Here is a 15,772-nt window from a genome sequence, read left to right on the forward strand (position 1 = left end):
GATTTAAGGGGTTCAGTTGTTGGTGAATCTTTTGATTTAAGGTTTTAGCTGTTGGTGATGCTTTTGATTTAAGGGGTTCAGCTGTTGGTGATGTTTTGATTTAAGGGGTTTAGCTGTTGGTGATGCTTTTGATTTAAGGGGTTCAGCTGTTGGTGATGCTTTTGATTTAAGGGGTTCAGCTGTTGGTGAAGCTTTTGATTTAAGGGGTTCAGCTGTGATGCTTTTGATTTAAGGGGTTCAGCTGTTGGTGATGCTTTTGATTTAAGGGGTTCAGCTGTTGGTGATGCTTTTGCTTTAAGGGGTTTAGCTGTGGTGCTTTTGATTTAAGGGGTTCTGTTGTTGGTGATGTTTTTGATTTAAGGGGTTTAGCTGTTGGTGGTGTTTTTGATTTAAGGGGTTCAGCTGTTGGTGGTGTTTTTAATTTAAGGGGTTCAGCTGTCTGTGATGTTTTGGATTTAAGGGGTTCAGTTGTTGGTGATGTTTTTTGATTTAAGGGGTTCAGCTTTTGGTGATGCTTTTGATTTAAGGGGTTCAGCTGTTGGTGATGCTTTTGATTTAAGGGGTTCAGCTGTTGGTGATGCTTTTGCTTTAAGGGGTTTAGCTGTGATGCTTTTGATTTAAGGGGTTCTGTTGTTGGTGATGTTTTTGATTTAAGGGGTTTAGCTGTTGGTGGTGTTTTTGATTTAAGGGGTTCAGCTGTTGGTGGTGTTTTTAATTTAAGGGGTTCAGCTGTCGGTGATGTTTTGGATTTAAGGGGTTCAGTTGTTGGTGATGTTTTTGATTTAAGGGGTTCAGCTTTTGGTGATGATTTGATTTAAGGGGTTCAGCTGTGATGTTTTTGATTCAAGGGGTTCAGCTTTTGGTGATGATTTGATTTAAGGGGTTCAGCTGTGATGTTTTTAAATTCAAGGGGTTCAGCTGTTGGTGGGGTTTTTGATTTCAGGGGTTCAGTTGTTGGTGATGTTTTTGATTTAAAGGGTTCAGCTCTTGGTGGTGTTTTTGATTTAAGGGGTTCAGTTGTTGGTGATGTTTTTGATTTAAGGGGTTCAGTTGTTGGTGATGTTTTTGATTTAAGGGGTTCAGTTGTTGGGGATGTTTTTGATTTAAGGGGTTCAGTTGTTGGTGACAGCATCACCGGTCAAAGAAGGACCAATCAGCCAAAAAAAAGCCAAAAAGTTTACAAAACTGTGGAAAAACAGAGTGAACTCTGCCTCAGTTCCTTTTCTGTATGACTTGAGCTTCTTTTGATGTTTTTTTTTCTTCTGAAAATTGAAAAGATTAATTTAATCAACATTTCATTTCATCCTGTTTTCAACAAACTAATATATTTATTAACTTTTATTTTGAAACTCTGTCCTTGGACGAGTAACTGAATGAAGAAACTGGTTCAGATCAGACATTTGCGCTGAATGACTGATGAAATGTTTTTGGGCTCATAATTTATGTCCATGTAAAAGAGGTTCAGTGCGTCTGCGGAGAACTGACCTCATTCTGTTTCTGTCCGCTCATTTCCCTCCGCTGGTGATTGATATTTGTCCACTGATCGACTCCCGGGGTCAGAGCTGATGGATCGTGATGTCAGAGCAGTGAAGAAAAATAAGTTTTTCTAACAGGAGGAGTTTTCATTTTCTTAAGTAAACTTGTATTTGGACGATGATGTCACAGGAAGCAAGTTTCATGAATCATGACCTCTGAAACCTCAGAAATGTTTTTTTTTATTTTCTCTTTTGATTCTGTCGATAAATAACTTCCTATTCAATCACATCTTTACACAAACCGTTATGTTTGTCTCTGGTTTTTGCCTCAATCGGACAATTTCTGTCCACGTTTACGACGATGCTTCACAATAGAATATTAATAAAGTTAATAATTCCCATTATTTATCATTAAAGTCTAAGAACAGATGCTGTTTTTCTGTTTAAATTTGACCAAACCTGAGAGCAACATAATCTGACCAGACCCAAACCTGACACCTGTCCTGGTTTCTGTATTTAAGGCTGATTTTGGGTCAGCACATTCACATCTAGCCTAAACCAGACTCATTAATTAACTAATTAAAAATAGAATAACATATACAATGTAAACAGTGTGAGTGCAGAAACAAAAGTAACAGACAAATATGCTACCAACAAAGAAGCGAGCACACACAAGCTAACAACACACAATGTTATCTGACTTTTTTACTGTGCACATTTTATTTAGAGATGAAAAATCCACAACACCCCCAGGCCCTGGATGGTTGTCCTCTACTGGACGTGTGGTCACAGAACAGGACTCACGTTTTTATTTATTTGAGTTTGTAACCCTTATATCACCGAGCGTATCGCAGATGTCACGTTTGCGCACTTTGCGTCACCGAAATTACGCAACGGTTTATGCTATCGGAAAAAGCTGAGAAGTTATTATTACGGTAATTTCACTCATGCTGTTGCAGGAAGACGGCAAATCCACGTCTTTGTCCCCAGAGAGGAGACAGTTGGAAAATGCCTGTACATAAGTTTCCATTTTTTGGCCTGTTTTTGGACATTGGGACAAAAAACTCATTTTAAATATGTGCTATACTGTTCAAATTTCAAATAAAACTTTGTTTTTCCTCATTTCAAACTGTTAATACACTATTTCAATATGCAGTAAACCATAAATAACTGCCAGATGTTGAAAGTTCTTTTAAATAAGCACCTTTTACGGTTAAAATAAGCAAGAAAGTCTTGGGTGTTGAAGGGTTTTAAATTGTCCATGAAAGAGAAATGCCGTATTTAGCCAAACAACGCGGAGAAAACGATTTTTTTGCAGCATTGATGAAATTTAAACATATCAATGCAAAAGTGTTATTTTTCAATGGAGAATTCTCCATGAACTCTGCAACTGGCTCTTTAATTGTGTTTTCTCGGCAGCTGAAGACGGAAAAATGTGAATGTTTTCTGCTCTCGTCTCCACTTTTTTTTTTTTTCCCACTGTCAAACAAACTTTTCAGACAAATCTGACATTTTCCTCAACTTCCCTGCAGTCAGCCGAGTGCTACTGTCTGTGTGTGTGTGTGTGTTTCGGTGAACGCTTGGTTGAACACACAGTCCAGAGTTTACAGTATGTCGATTCTATGGGCTGTATTTTATTTTACCCAGAATTCTCTGGAGAGTCTTGCCAGGGTCACTGTCTCTCTGTCTGTCAGCATCAGGATCAGCAGTGGATTCTGGGAACATCCAGAACACTGAAACCTTTTTCAGGAACTGCTCTGTCTGTTGTCGCGTCCCCATCGGAGCGATTACAGCGACTTCCCGAGGACGAGTCTCGGCAGGCGTCCCGACGTCTGCAGAACCTGGAGACTCGTTCAGGAGGCAGTAAAGAGTCCGGCTGAGGAAGGTTCTGCACAATCTAATATGAAAACTGTCACTTAGCGTCTCAGGAGGAGCTTCGTTTGTTCTTCTCCTTCATATGTTTTCCTCCTTTAACACAGACTTGATGTGCATTAAATATACATGTTCTTTTACTCTCAGGTATACTTCTCTTCACTCCGGTACATTTCATGTCCACTTTCAGTTTTAACTACAAACATGGGGATTTAAGTGATTCTGAGAGGATTTTAAGGGTTCCTGAAATACACACACTGAGGGTTTTTTCTCGATGTTCAGACACAAGTAATGGAGGAAGTGAAAGATGGAGACTTGAAGAAAGAAGGAGTGTAAAATAAATGTTATGTGACAATTCAAGTACAGTGGGCAAGTAATAAGAATGATTTGATTAAATTCATGTCACTTTATTATGAACTCAAAATAAATAAATGAATGAATGAATAAAACATTAAAAAACCCACAGGATTATATAAATATGATGAGATATGAAATATACTCTTCAAAGGTGGTCCCTGTGCCATAATAATAACAATAATAAGAATAATAATAAGAAGAATTTAAACTGATAACAGTGTTGAATGTGATAAATAGTAATATTCTATATTGAAATGACAAAATAAATTAATAATATACAAGATAAACAGCACAGTATCAAGCTAACACACAAATATGCTACCAACAAAGAAGCTACCAACAGACACAATGGTAATAAAAGTTGCATTTTAATAAATAATTAAAAGGAATAAAGAATAATAGACAAGATAAATAGTGTAAGTGCTAAATACAACTAACAAAAACAAAAGAGCAAGGAGAAACAAACTAGCTAACACAAAAAAAAGCTAACAGCAGAGGAACAACAAGATTTAAGATTCATACTTTATTAATCCCCTTAGGGAAATTGTTTCTCTGCATTTGACCCATCCTAGAATAAGGAGCAGTGGGCTGCCACACTGAGTAGCACCCAGGGAGCAATGGGGGTTGGGTACCTTGCTCAGAGGTACCCCAGCCCTTTTGAGGACTTGAACCAGTGAACTTCCGGTTACAAGCCAAGTTCCCCTTTCCACTTGGCCACAGGCTGCCAAGCTAAAAACAAACTAGCTAACAGACAAATATGCTATAACACAAAAATACTACCAACACAGGTGCTAACACACACAAGCTAACAACAGTCAACACACAAGCTGACAACAAACTAGCTAACACGCAAACAAGCTAATTGCCAACAAAGAAGCTAACTCATGCAAGCTAACAGCAAACTAGTGAGCAACAAACAGGCTCAGCAAAAACTTTTATCTGCACATATAAAAGCTCAAGTGTGTCCATCTTCACCGGTTAATAACTCATTCTGAGGCATCGCAGATGTTTTTGTGGTTAATGTAGAATATTTAGATTTAATTAAATGAAAAACACAGCTCGGGTTGTGTAACAGAGTTTTTCGAGCCTGCTGCAGTTATGTGTGGAAGGTTTTCTGATCCGTGATGACGTGACCTTTACTTTGTTAGAGGGAAGAAGAAGAAAAAGTTTTTAGCCAGTTGGGACTTTGACACAAATAAGAAACACATCATTAGTGCTATTGTTCCCATGGTATGCTGCTCTGTGTCGACCATTTTCTTCTTCTTCTTCTTCTTCTTATTCTGCCATTTATATTCCACATATGTCAACATAGAAACTTCAAAACTTTCAGCTTAATTGGGACAAGATTTTGTCTTCATTTCTATATGGAATATTTCATTATTTCCTGCAAACTTTTTCGTAAAATTAATTGAAACTATTCAAAATTAAAAAAACATATTATTTTGTTGTAATTTCTAATTGTAATATTATCTTCTTCTTTTTTTGTTGCTAATTTTGTCTCTATAAAAATGAACTGAACTTATTTGAAAACCCAGTTTCATCTTCTTACTGGTTCCACATACTTCACTGTAGAAGCTTCGTTGAAACTTCAAAATGTTCAGCTCAATCATGTCATGATGCGTCCCATTTAGATTTGTGGACTATTTGATAATAAATCAGAGACAAATTCTCATTCAAACTTCAGACACAGTCATTTTCTATTTCTTTACTGGTTACACACAAACTGTCTGTTTGGAGACAAAGTCAAACTTTGTATGAGAATCAACTGCGGGCGTGGAAGAAACACCGGTCGCCCAATCAGCTGACTGTCGTGGGTCTAGCTCCACCCCTAATGTACCATACAATTTTACCCTGGTAGCCCAAAGCCATGTTTCCATCATGGTACAGTTCAGTACGGTTTGGAACGGTAAAGAGAGCAGTACCTTTTACTTACCTTTTTGTTCTGCTCGGTTTGTGTATGTTTATCTCAACAAGATCAAACTCTGTACGAAAATTGCCTGAGGAAGAAAGAGTGGTCACAGAGGATATTTTTCTGTCGCCCAATCAGTTGACTGTCGTCATTTATTCAGATAGTTGTAGCTTCAGTACGCATAACGGTTGTTGAAGCTGCTGTTGTTGTAGCTACAGTATCTGTAGCTGTTTAGCGGTTGTTGTTGTTGCTGCTGTTGTTATAGCTACAGTAGCTGTAGCTGTTTAGCAGTTGTTGTTGTTGCTGCTGTTGTTATAGCTACAGTAGCTGTAGCTGTTTAGCAGTTGTTGTTGCTGCTGTTGTTATAGCTACAGTATCTGTAGCTGTTTAGCGGTTTGTTGTTGAAGCTGTTGTTGTTATAGCTACAGTATCTGTAGGTGTTTAACAGTTGTTGTTGTTGCTGCTGTTGTTATAGCTACAGTATCTGTAGCTGTTTAGCAGGTGTTGTTGTTGCTGCTGTTGTTATAGCTACAGTAGCTGTAGCTGTTTAGCAGTTGTTGTTGTTGCTGCTGTTGTAATAGCTACAGTAGCTGTAGCTGTTTAGCGGTTGTTGTTGTTGCTGCTGTTGTTATATCTACAGCGGTTGTTGTTGTTGCTGCTGTTGTTATAGCTACAGTAGCTGTAGCTGTTTAGCGGTTGTTGTTGTTGCTGCTGTTGTAATAGCTACAGTAGCTGTAGCTGTTTAGCGGTTGTTGTTGTTGCTGCTGTTGTTATATCTACAGTAGCTGTAGCTGTTTAGCGGTTGTTGTTGTTGCTGCTGTTGTTATAGCTACAGTATCTGTAGCTGTTTAGCGGTTGTTGTTGTTGTTGCTGCTGTTGTTATAGCTACAGTAGCTGTAGCTGTTTAGCAGTTGTTGTTGGGTCTAGCCCCACCCCTAACGTAACATACTATTTTACTGGTACGTTTAGAACAGTTGGGACCAGTTATTTTGGTACCATTCCAAAAAGAGAACATACATACCTTACCAAACGTTCCCCTCAGTGGAAACAAGGCTCAAGGGAAGGGTGCCAAAGAATGGAACAGTCAGGTCTGGTTAGTACTATTATCGTGGTTAGTACCGTACCAGACTGAACCGTACGAGGTGACATCATGTGCGGCTGTTCTGTATCTTTGCAACGGCCCCAGTGGATTTATTCAGATTTTCTTTTGACACGTTTCCTACTTTCAGTCCCTCGTTTTGCACTAATTTCCAAAACTCAGACCCTCAATTAGAAAACTCTAACTCCTCATTTCAACGTCTCATTCACACCTCGGGGGCAGAAGGCGGGCGGCAATCCCACTGTAATTTCTTCAGAAATTGCCGTCTCTAGTCATCATCATCATCAACGCCGTCGCTCACACGGTATTTCCTCTTTATCCAGAGACGCATGTGCATCAAAAATAGATGTAAAACACTGACTGACAATAATGACGCGTTCAAATCATCTTTCTTCCTCCATTCCAACGCTCGCTGTGAATGTCAGCTGCTCACGTGTGATCGGCACGTTACATATTTGCATTGACAAGCAGCTGACAGGTGTAAGTGGTAAAAGTGTGTACATGTGTCAGTGTTGGAAATGTCGCGTTACATTAGGACACACACACACACACACAGCATTGTGTTGCATTTGTATCACAAAGCAAATACAGACTGGCTGTTCTGCACATGATTGAGCTCCTTTTACCCAGAGGACATTTACACACACACACACACACACACACCAGGTGAGTAAACACTCCCTGAATTCAATCTGTGATTGTTTGTTCATGTCCTTTGGGTGAGAGGCACAATCTCGTCCTCGTATGTGTGTGTGTGTGAGTGTGTGTGTGTGCGCGTGTGTGTGAGTGTGTGTGTGTGTGTGTGTGTGTGTGCGCGTGTGTGTGAGTGTGTGTGTGTGGAGGTCACAGGGCAGATGAGGTGCTCTGTATGCAGCTCCACATACAGACACAGAGGATAAAGCCATTCAATTAATTCCAGTCTCAGTTTAAACTTTCAGCCCCCCCCCCCCCCTCTCTCTCTCTCTTTCAATCTTTCAATCTTTCAAACCTTTTTTTTACATGAATTGTGAAACAGCTCAGCAGAATTTTTATTTATTTATTTATTTATGTATTTATCTTTTTAAAGGTTCAATTTTAACGATTTAAAGCTGACACTACAGCTGACAGCACGAGAGCATCCAGGCTGGTGCAGGGATCCACTTATACTCATGTAAAGCTGCTGTACGCAGGATATTTTTGGCATTATTGATCAACAGTTTATATAAATAACTTTTTCAGCTTAATATGAATCAAGTCAAGACTTCTTCGCCTCTGCTACACTCAAAAAACTGATTTTAGCCAATTCACTTCTACATCTTTACGTCTTTATCTCACTGTCACACAGATGTTTGTAAAGCACTCACTCTCCCACACCAAACTCCATGAAGAAAATCAGTGATTTTAACATCACACACACAGGAGTTGTTGATCCACTGCTGCCTCCATCACTACATTCAAATGTGTTATTTAATATATTCTGCATTTGAAATCCTTTGTTCAGATTGACCTCAGTGACAGAAAGTGACCACACGAGGCAGCAGAGGACCAGCAGCTCCTGTGTCCCTGCAGCTTAAATCACTGATTTTCTCTATGAGGTTTGGTGTGGGAGAGTGAGTGCTTTACAAACTTCAGTTTCCTGTTGGAAACGTGTGTCTCACAGTGAGATAAAGACGTGAAACATGTTCCTAAGATATACTTAGATAGACTTAAACTAGTGTAGATTTTCTTAGATAAGTCTTTTGTTGAGTATGTTCAAGTATCGCAGAGGTTCTGTTTCTGTGTTCCGGTCACGTCAGATCATCTCTGCTCTCCTCATAATTATCCGTACTTATTATAATCAGTGTCGTTGTCATTATCATCAGCTTTCTGCAGACTCTCCTGTATTTTCCTCTGAGGGAAAATGAAAACAGACGGAGTCTCTCGCTCTGTTTGAAGGTTGGTGAACGAGGCCGCGGCTTCACTTGCCCTCTCGCTTGTTTCTTTTTTTCACAACGCCGTCTTCATCTGAATACAAAGCAGCTGCAGCCATTTTCCACTGCTCGCTGAGCAGCACAGAGGAATGATTCGGTGTTACAGTACAGCCCGAGGCAACGCCACCTCTAATCCACACACCGGAGAGGAAAGTACATCTGAAAACCACCTTAATTAATCCGTGGAGCCTGTTTAGTTCAGTCAGTGCCTAAAATAGATGAAACTCAACAAGCTAATGAACACGGCAGTCTGTGGTTCTGCTGTTGTTTCCAGCAGCTGGAGGGAAAAGTTCACTTTGAAGGCAGCGGCACCAACACACAAACTCAAACACGTGTAACGGTGAAGGTTAGAAAACACTTGGACCAAGACTTTGAAATAATAATTCTTAATATAACACGTGTGGAATGTGCTGCCGTGGGCCCTTTAATGTGCTGTATATAGCATTTAATTGTGAGTAAAGAATTTGATAGCTTTCTTTATGTCCTTATTATTGATTATGTTTCTTATCACTCTTTTATTTTACACCGCTGAATCAAGGCAGACATTCTCTGTAACTATGCGTTTACTCATGGGAAATAAAGTCAACTGTAGCTGGAAGATCTACATGAACCTGCATTTAAATACACCATGGAAGGCTGTCACGATCCTGGCCGTAGTTTTCAGAAATACTCCTTTTCACTGACCTGCAGCAGATGAAAGTGAGTCATTCTTCTGTTGTGTGAAGTTGTCAGTTGTCTGTGTCCTCAACACGTTTTTTTAATGCATTTATTTCTGGAAAACATGTTTAATGTCGTAGTTGAGTTGCACGTAAACATCTGTTTTCAGTTTAATCAGTAGGTGTTGACAGCAAAAATCAGTAGCTGCTGTTGTCGCTATTTTAGCTGTTGTTGTATCTTTAGTAGCTGTAGTTCTTGTTGTTGTAGCTGTAGCTGTTTTAGCTGCTGTTGTTGTCACTGTTGTTATTGTAGCTACAGTAGCCGTAACTGTTGTTGTGGCTGTAGCTGTTGTTGTAGCTGTTTTAGCTACAGCAGTAGCTGCTGTTGTTGTCGCTGTAGCTGTTTTAGCTGTTGTTGTAGCTATTTTAGCTACAGTAGTAGCTGCTGTTGTTGTCGCTGTAGCTGTTTTAGCTGTTGTTGTAGCTTTAGTAGCTGTAGCCACAACAACAGCTACAACAACAAGAGCTACAGCTACTGTAGCTTCCCTTGTAGCTGTTTTAGCATTTTTTGTACAGTAGCTGTTGTTGTAGCTGTAGCTACTGTAGCTGTTTAAGCTGCTGTTGTTGTAGCTGTAGCTACTGTAGCTGTTGTAGCTGTTGTTGTTGTAGCTGTAGCTACTGTAGCTGTTTTAGCTGCTGTTGTTGTAGCTGTAGCTACTGTAGCTGTTTAACTGCAGGTGTCATGGCGTCATCGACCTCCCCCTCCTGTCTCTGTGGGAGTTGTCCCAACACAAGAGCGGCTTCTCTGTCGTTTCCATAGAGACCACACATCCAACTGTGTCCTGTCAAACAGGCTAATTGGTTAATGAAGTGCATGATGACACTCGACCACAATGACAGAGAGAGAGAGACAAACTCACACACAGACACACACACACACAGAGAGGGAGAGAGTATGAGGGAATGTGGTCGTCACACACATTTTTTATTTAATATTACCCCCCCCCCCCCCTCCCCCGTTCCCCTGCCTCCCCCCTCAGTAATCAGTTCTGCCTTAATCAATTAGCAGGATGAGGAGCAGCGGAGGGAACAGGTGCAGCTAAATGTTAATGAATTCCTCCGTGAACACTGTCACAGTAACAGTCACTGAATATTTAAACTGCTCGTTGACCCGATCACACACACACGCACATGCACACACGCACATGCACACGCACACACGCACGCATGCACACACACACACACACACACACTCCATCAGTGTATATTAATACTGTCCCAATCAGATTAGTCTATGTTAATTTTTTTCTTTTATGATTTAATTACTTTACATTTTAAAGTTCTGTTTCCTGCCCCTCAGGACCACAATGTAAATAAGTCATGTGACATGTTTGTGTTACTTTCAGTGCTATAAGTATATGTTTTTTGTAAAAATGTAATTGATTCATCCAATAGAATCAATCAGCCAATTAAGAAAGTAAACCAGTTTTAAATCATTTGAAATGTTGGTAAAACGCCACAGAACAAACAAGAAATACCTTCACATAAGTTTAAATTGAGAAAATAAGTAAACAAAAATGTTGGGCTGACTGTTTGAAATCCCAGCCGTAAGAAAAGATAAATATGTGAGTATAAAAGTACAAATGTGCTCTATGACAACGTCGTTTTAATCTAAAAGCTACCACACACTCTTTTCACACCTATGTCAAAGTTTTCTTTTTTGTGTTTTTATTTGTGTTTATCGATGATTCTCACGTCAATAACTCATGTAAACACAACACGTGAACGATTCCCTGGTGCTAAAGCTAATGCTAACTTGGTTCAGAGTAAATACAGCAAACAAAAAAGCTTAAATCAAATAGCAAACACTAATGTCGGGAGATTTTTCGCAGCTGATTGGTTTGTGTTAAATTACCCAAAGCAAATTTTAACTTGTTAAACCATGTCGTTAGCATCTATTAGCATCTCACTAACACTGTCAAAACTCCCCTACGAGTAAGGGCGCTAACTCTAACTGTTATTTTTTTTTAATATAGTGTCGTAAGCGTGTTCACACTGATGATGTCATCGTCCATGAATGATAAAATATGTGATGAGATGCAGAAAAGACGACGTTTGTTCATTTCTTAAGTCATTAATCTTGATTTTTTTATTACACACACAGAGACACACACACACACACACACACACACACAGTACGTGGTTGTGGTTGATAGCCGCTGCAGAACACACCAGGGGCTGAGCAACGTGTGTGTGTGTGTGTGTGTGTGTGTGTGTGTGTGTGTGTGTGAGTGAGTCAGAGGTGGGTTGTTAACATGCAAATAAAGTAATTAAGATTCATGCAACACACACACACACACACACACACACACACAAAACATAAACACAAAGACACACATGCTGATACACAAGCTATTTAAAGACCCAGGCACACACAGACACACTCACAGGATATTTATATACAGTATATGTATGTATATGTATATATATATACATACATATATATGTATATGTATGTATATATAAATATACATATATGTATATATATATATATATACATGTATGTATATGTATGTATATATATATATATATATATATATATATATATATATATATGAATATATATGTACATAGTACCTACAAACTTTAAATCCACAGATCGAGTAAATATATCACAGACCCTGACTATAAGTGAATATAACTGATCGTAATACTGCCCCCTGGTGCTTTTTTAATGGGTATTGACTTTATTCCATTACATCTTCGACTTTCTGATAAACTTTCCCCTCATTCTACTCCAGAGGACACTTACACATCGTAATAAAAACAAAAAAACAAGATACTTACGTAGTCTGTACAACGCTGAAATTCACAGATTCCTGGCCGGCAGATAAGGGAAAACTTAAGGGAAACATACAACAATTGCGCCACTAACTTTGTCAAATATAATAAAGGTTTTATTGACGTAAAACTTTAAAACAACAATTTTAAAGTGCTTTTTAAGGATAGTTCCTGATCCATTTAGAATAATATCATTGTACACACTAGAGAATCTACTCAAACCCACATAAATATGCTGCGGAAGGCTGTCATGACCATGCCAAACCTATAGGTGGCAGAGAGAGCCATGCAAGCCAATCAGCTTTCAGAAATCATCCTTTTCAGAGAACCTAAAATTGGGTTTGTTCTGTGTTTTCTGGACACGTGGCTACACATACACACCCTGGTTGGATTGGTATCACTCGTCCTCCACCGTCTCCTCATCTTTGTCTTTCTTTGTCTTCCAGAGCATCAAGGTGTCCTGGCAGCCCCCTGTACGCAGCGCCCAGAACGGCATCATCACCGCCTACAAGATCAAATACAGGAAGACGGGTCGCCGTGGAGACCAAGAGGCCATCGAACCCAACAACTTCTGGTACCTGTTCACAGGTGCGGCTCGACACACATCGCCTGTTTGTTTACTTTGACGTAGTTAACCGTGGTTGACCATTTGCAGCAACAGATCCATTTCCTCCAATTTCCACGGCGTAGGTTTTTGTCCTTGCGTTAGCGGCTTCCTGTCTGTAGTTTTTGAACAGATCAGTGGGATTTTTTCGTGTGTTCCCATTCAATTTTGGTAAGAATCGACTCACTGGTGACGTCACTAAATGTGATTTCCAAGAAATTCCAAAATCTTTCAATGGGCAAAACTATAAAGTTTCTTTATCGTATCTCGGTCAAAAACGTATGTATTTGAACGAAATTTGGTGCGTGTGTGCCGGATTAACCCTTTTAGCCCCATAATAATAGATATATTTATTAAAACACTCTACCTTTTTCATCTGGTTCTGGTTCTATTTATTACCGATGAAGGTGAAGTTCTACACAGATCCAGAACGTTCTTCTGGATCCAGTGAAAATGTAGACGTTACATGTGCTGTAGGTGGAGGTTATGGTGGAGGTCTGTGCGCTCGTTTGGCCTCATTATTTTCCTCTAGATTAAGTTACTTTCAAACAATTTTGCCCCAAAATCTACGCTATAAAAGTGAATAACTGTACAAACAAAAACTGTGCTGAAATGTCTATGGTTGCCATATATTAGCGTGTGCGAGGGAAAGAAGAATGTTTTCACCTCAGGCCGACAACGTCCTCCAACAGGAACGTTCAAACAAAGAGTAAATCCTCAGTGTGTGTGTGTGAGTGTGTGAGAGAGCGAGAAAGAAGCGTGGGCGACACAGCGAACATTGTTTTTTTTTCCTCCTGCATTTGCATTATCGTACATCTAGGTGTGTGTGTGTGTGTGTGTGTGTGTGTGTGTGTGCGTGTGCGTGTGTGCGTGTGTGTATTCAAACTGCCACTAGCTATAATTTCAATCTGAGGTTTGCAGGATTTGAATGAAACTGATCTTCCTTTTCATTATTTTCCACTGATGTTTATCTTCATCTGTCTTCATCTCACAGGAATTCATTCCCCAGTGACAGGTGTGTGTGTGTGTGTGTGTGTGTGTGTGTGTGTGTGTGTGTGTGACTGTGGGCCTTGCTGTCAGCACTAATCACCTCTTTTTTTCTCTGAATAATAAAAACACAGAATTTCAATAAATAAGATTAGGGAAAAGCCCACTGCAGCTCCACTGAGGAGACTAAACTTTGCCACATTTGTCATTTACTAAGCCGCGGCCGCGCTCCCGTCGGCTTGCTTTACATCATTTAAAAGTGTTCACAGAGGAACACAACATTTAGGATTGGGAGGCGTGATTAATAAACACTTTTCACACTCGCAAAACGATTATGAAATCAATTGTTTAAGCTTCTAAGCTCAATTTATCGCCTGTTAATGACCGAGCCTCAGTGGCTTTTACTGCTGTAACACGGATGCAGTGACGACGCTCGTTGCTCTGTCATTCATCAGTCTGAGCTGCAGCTAATGATGATTTTCATCAGCGATGAATCCATTAATGAGTAGTTGTTTGGTCCGTAATGTCTCGTTGAACGGTGAATCGATAGATTCAGTGTTGTGTCGTGTTTTTGTTGTTTTCTAATCTCAGAAGTATAGCCGTAGTTGTGCGGGGGTGGAGCCTGAGTAAGAGCTCCTCCTCCCTACGCTACACCCAGCACCGCTAACGTTCACATGTATCACAAATTTTATCCGAATTTTCAAAGATTTTGTAAAATGAGTTTCCATCAAATGCTGTAGTTAGTTTGCCAAGATGAACAGTAGGTGGCGCTAAATGCACATGTAACGTTCGCTTCTGTTGTTTTAAATGTTGAATTGATCATTTATTTTTATTGATATTTCACCAGTTCAGAGAATCACAGACGTTTCTTTCATTCCTGTCATTTCTAAATATCCTTTGTCGTCTATTCACCTACATTTTGATCCATTCACATCTTTTCCACCTTGTTTGAGCGTAAAAGCTTAAATACGTTCATGTAAAGACTTTTCCGTGTCGTCTGTTTCTCTAGTCAAGTGTTTTTATGCGTAAATCAAAAATGTGCGTCACAATAAAGCTGAATATGAAGGGTATACTGAATGGACGCCATCTCCTCCCATTTTAATTTGACCTCTGCAGTAATTGCCTAAAGCAGTGATGACTCCATACATGTGCAGTAAAGGTCATGTGCTATTTAAGGACAACTCAAAAACTGAAATGTCCACTATATTCACATCTAACTCTGCGCTATTTTTATGTCAGAATACTTTGTGCTAGAACCAATTTAAATTTCTGCAAACGTTGCTGGACTAGAAAACGTCTGCAGACTGTAAGGTTCCTTAAAACCTGCGGAAAACAGGCAACATTTAATAAAGTAAGAAATTCTGTCACGTCAGAAATGTTCACTTTCCTTGACTGAATTGAGCTATTATATTTAGCTTATTACTGGTAATTAAAGCTTAAAGTCAGCTGAAATATCTTATTACAACAACATTACGTGCCTGCCAAGATAATTCTTCACTTTTGGCCAAAAATAAGAACAATTCCCCCAAAAATTAGGCTTATTTCCATTTCTCATAGAGCTTTAGTGAAGGCTTCTGCAGTTCTGTTGTACAATGACAATAAAAAAAAATCTATTCTATATGATTAAATTATGATCGTTATTATTATTATCCTTATTATTAATAATGTTGTGGTTTTCTCTGTGCAGGACTGGAGAAAGGCAGCCAGTACAGTTTCCAGGTTTCTGCCATGACGATCAACGGCACAGGTCCGGCCAGTGAGTGGTTTACAGCCGAGACGCCGGAGAACGACCTGGACGGTAAGACGAGAGAGAGAGAGAGAGAGAGAGGGGGGAGGGAGAGAGAGAGAGAGAGAGAGAGAGAGGGGGGAGGGAGAGAGAGAGAGAGAGAGAGAGAGAGAGGGAGGGAGGGAGAGAGAGAGAGAGAGAGAGAGAGAGAGAGAGAGAGAGGGGGAGGGAGGGAGAGAGAGGGGGGAGGGGGCGGCAGCAGCAGCAGCAATCTGTTCAACAGCATGTAAATATCTC

At 39.7% G+C, this 15,772-nt stretch overlaps 1 protein-coding gene across 4 annotated transcripts in view; it reads left to right on the forward strand.

Moving 5' to 3' along the window:
• The window catches only part of dcc (DCC netrin 1 receptor), a 201,775-nt gene that overhangs the window by 123,458 nt on the left and 62,545 nt on the right, over positions 1-15,772 (forward strand). For all 4 annotated transcript variants that reach the window (XM_058617204.1, XM_058617205.1, XM_058617206.1 and 1 more), the window contains exons 13-14: positions 12,605-12,746; positions 15,437-15,547. In XM_058617204.1, the coding sequence (XP_058473187.1) occupies positions 12,605-12,746; positions 15,437-15,547 (253 nt within the window). The remainder of the gene's footprint in view (positions 1-12,604; positions 12,747-15,436; positions 15,548-15,772) is intronic.

The sequence above is a fragment of the Solea solea genome, chromosome 19 (assembly GCF_958295425.1).
Source record: "Solea solea chromosome 19, fSolSol10.1, whole genome shotgun sequence".
Lineage (NCBI taxonomy): Eukaryota > Metazoa > Chordata > Actinopteri > Pleuronectiformes > Soleidae > Solea > Solea solea.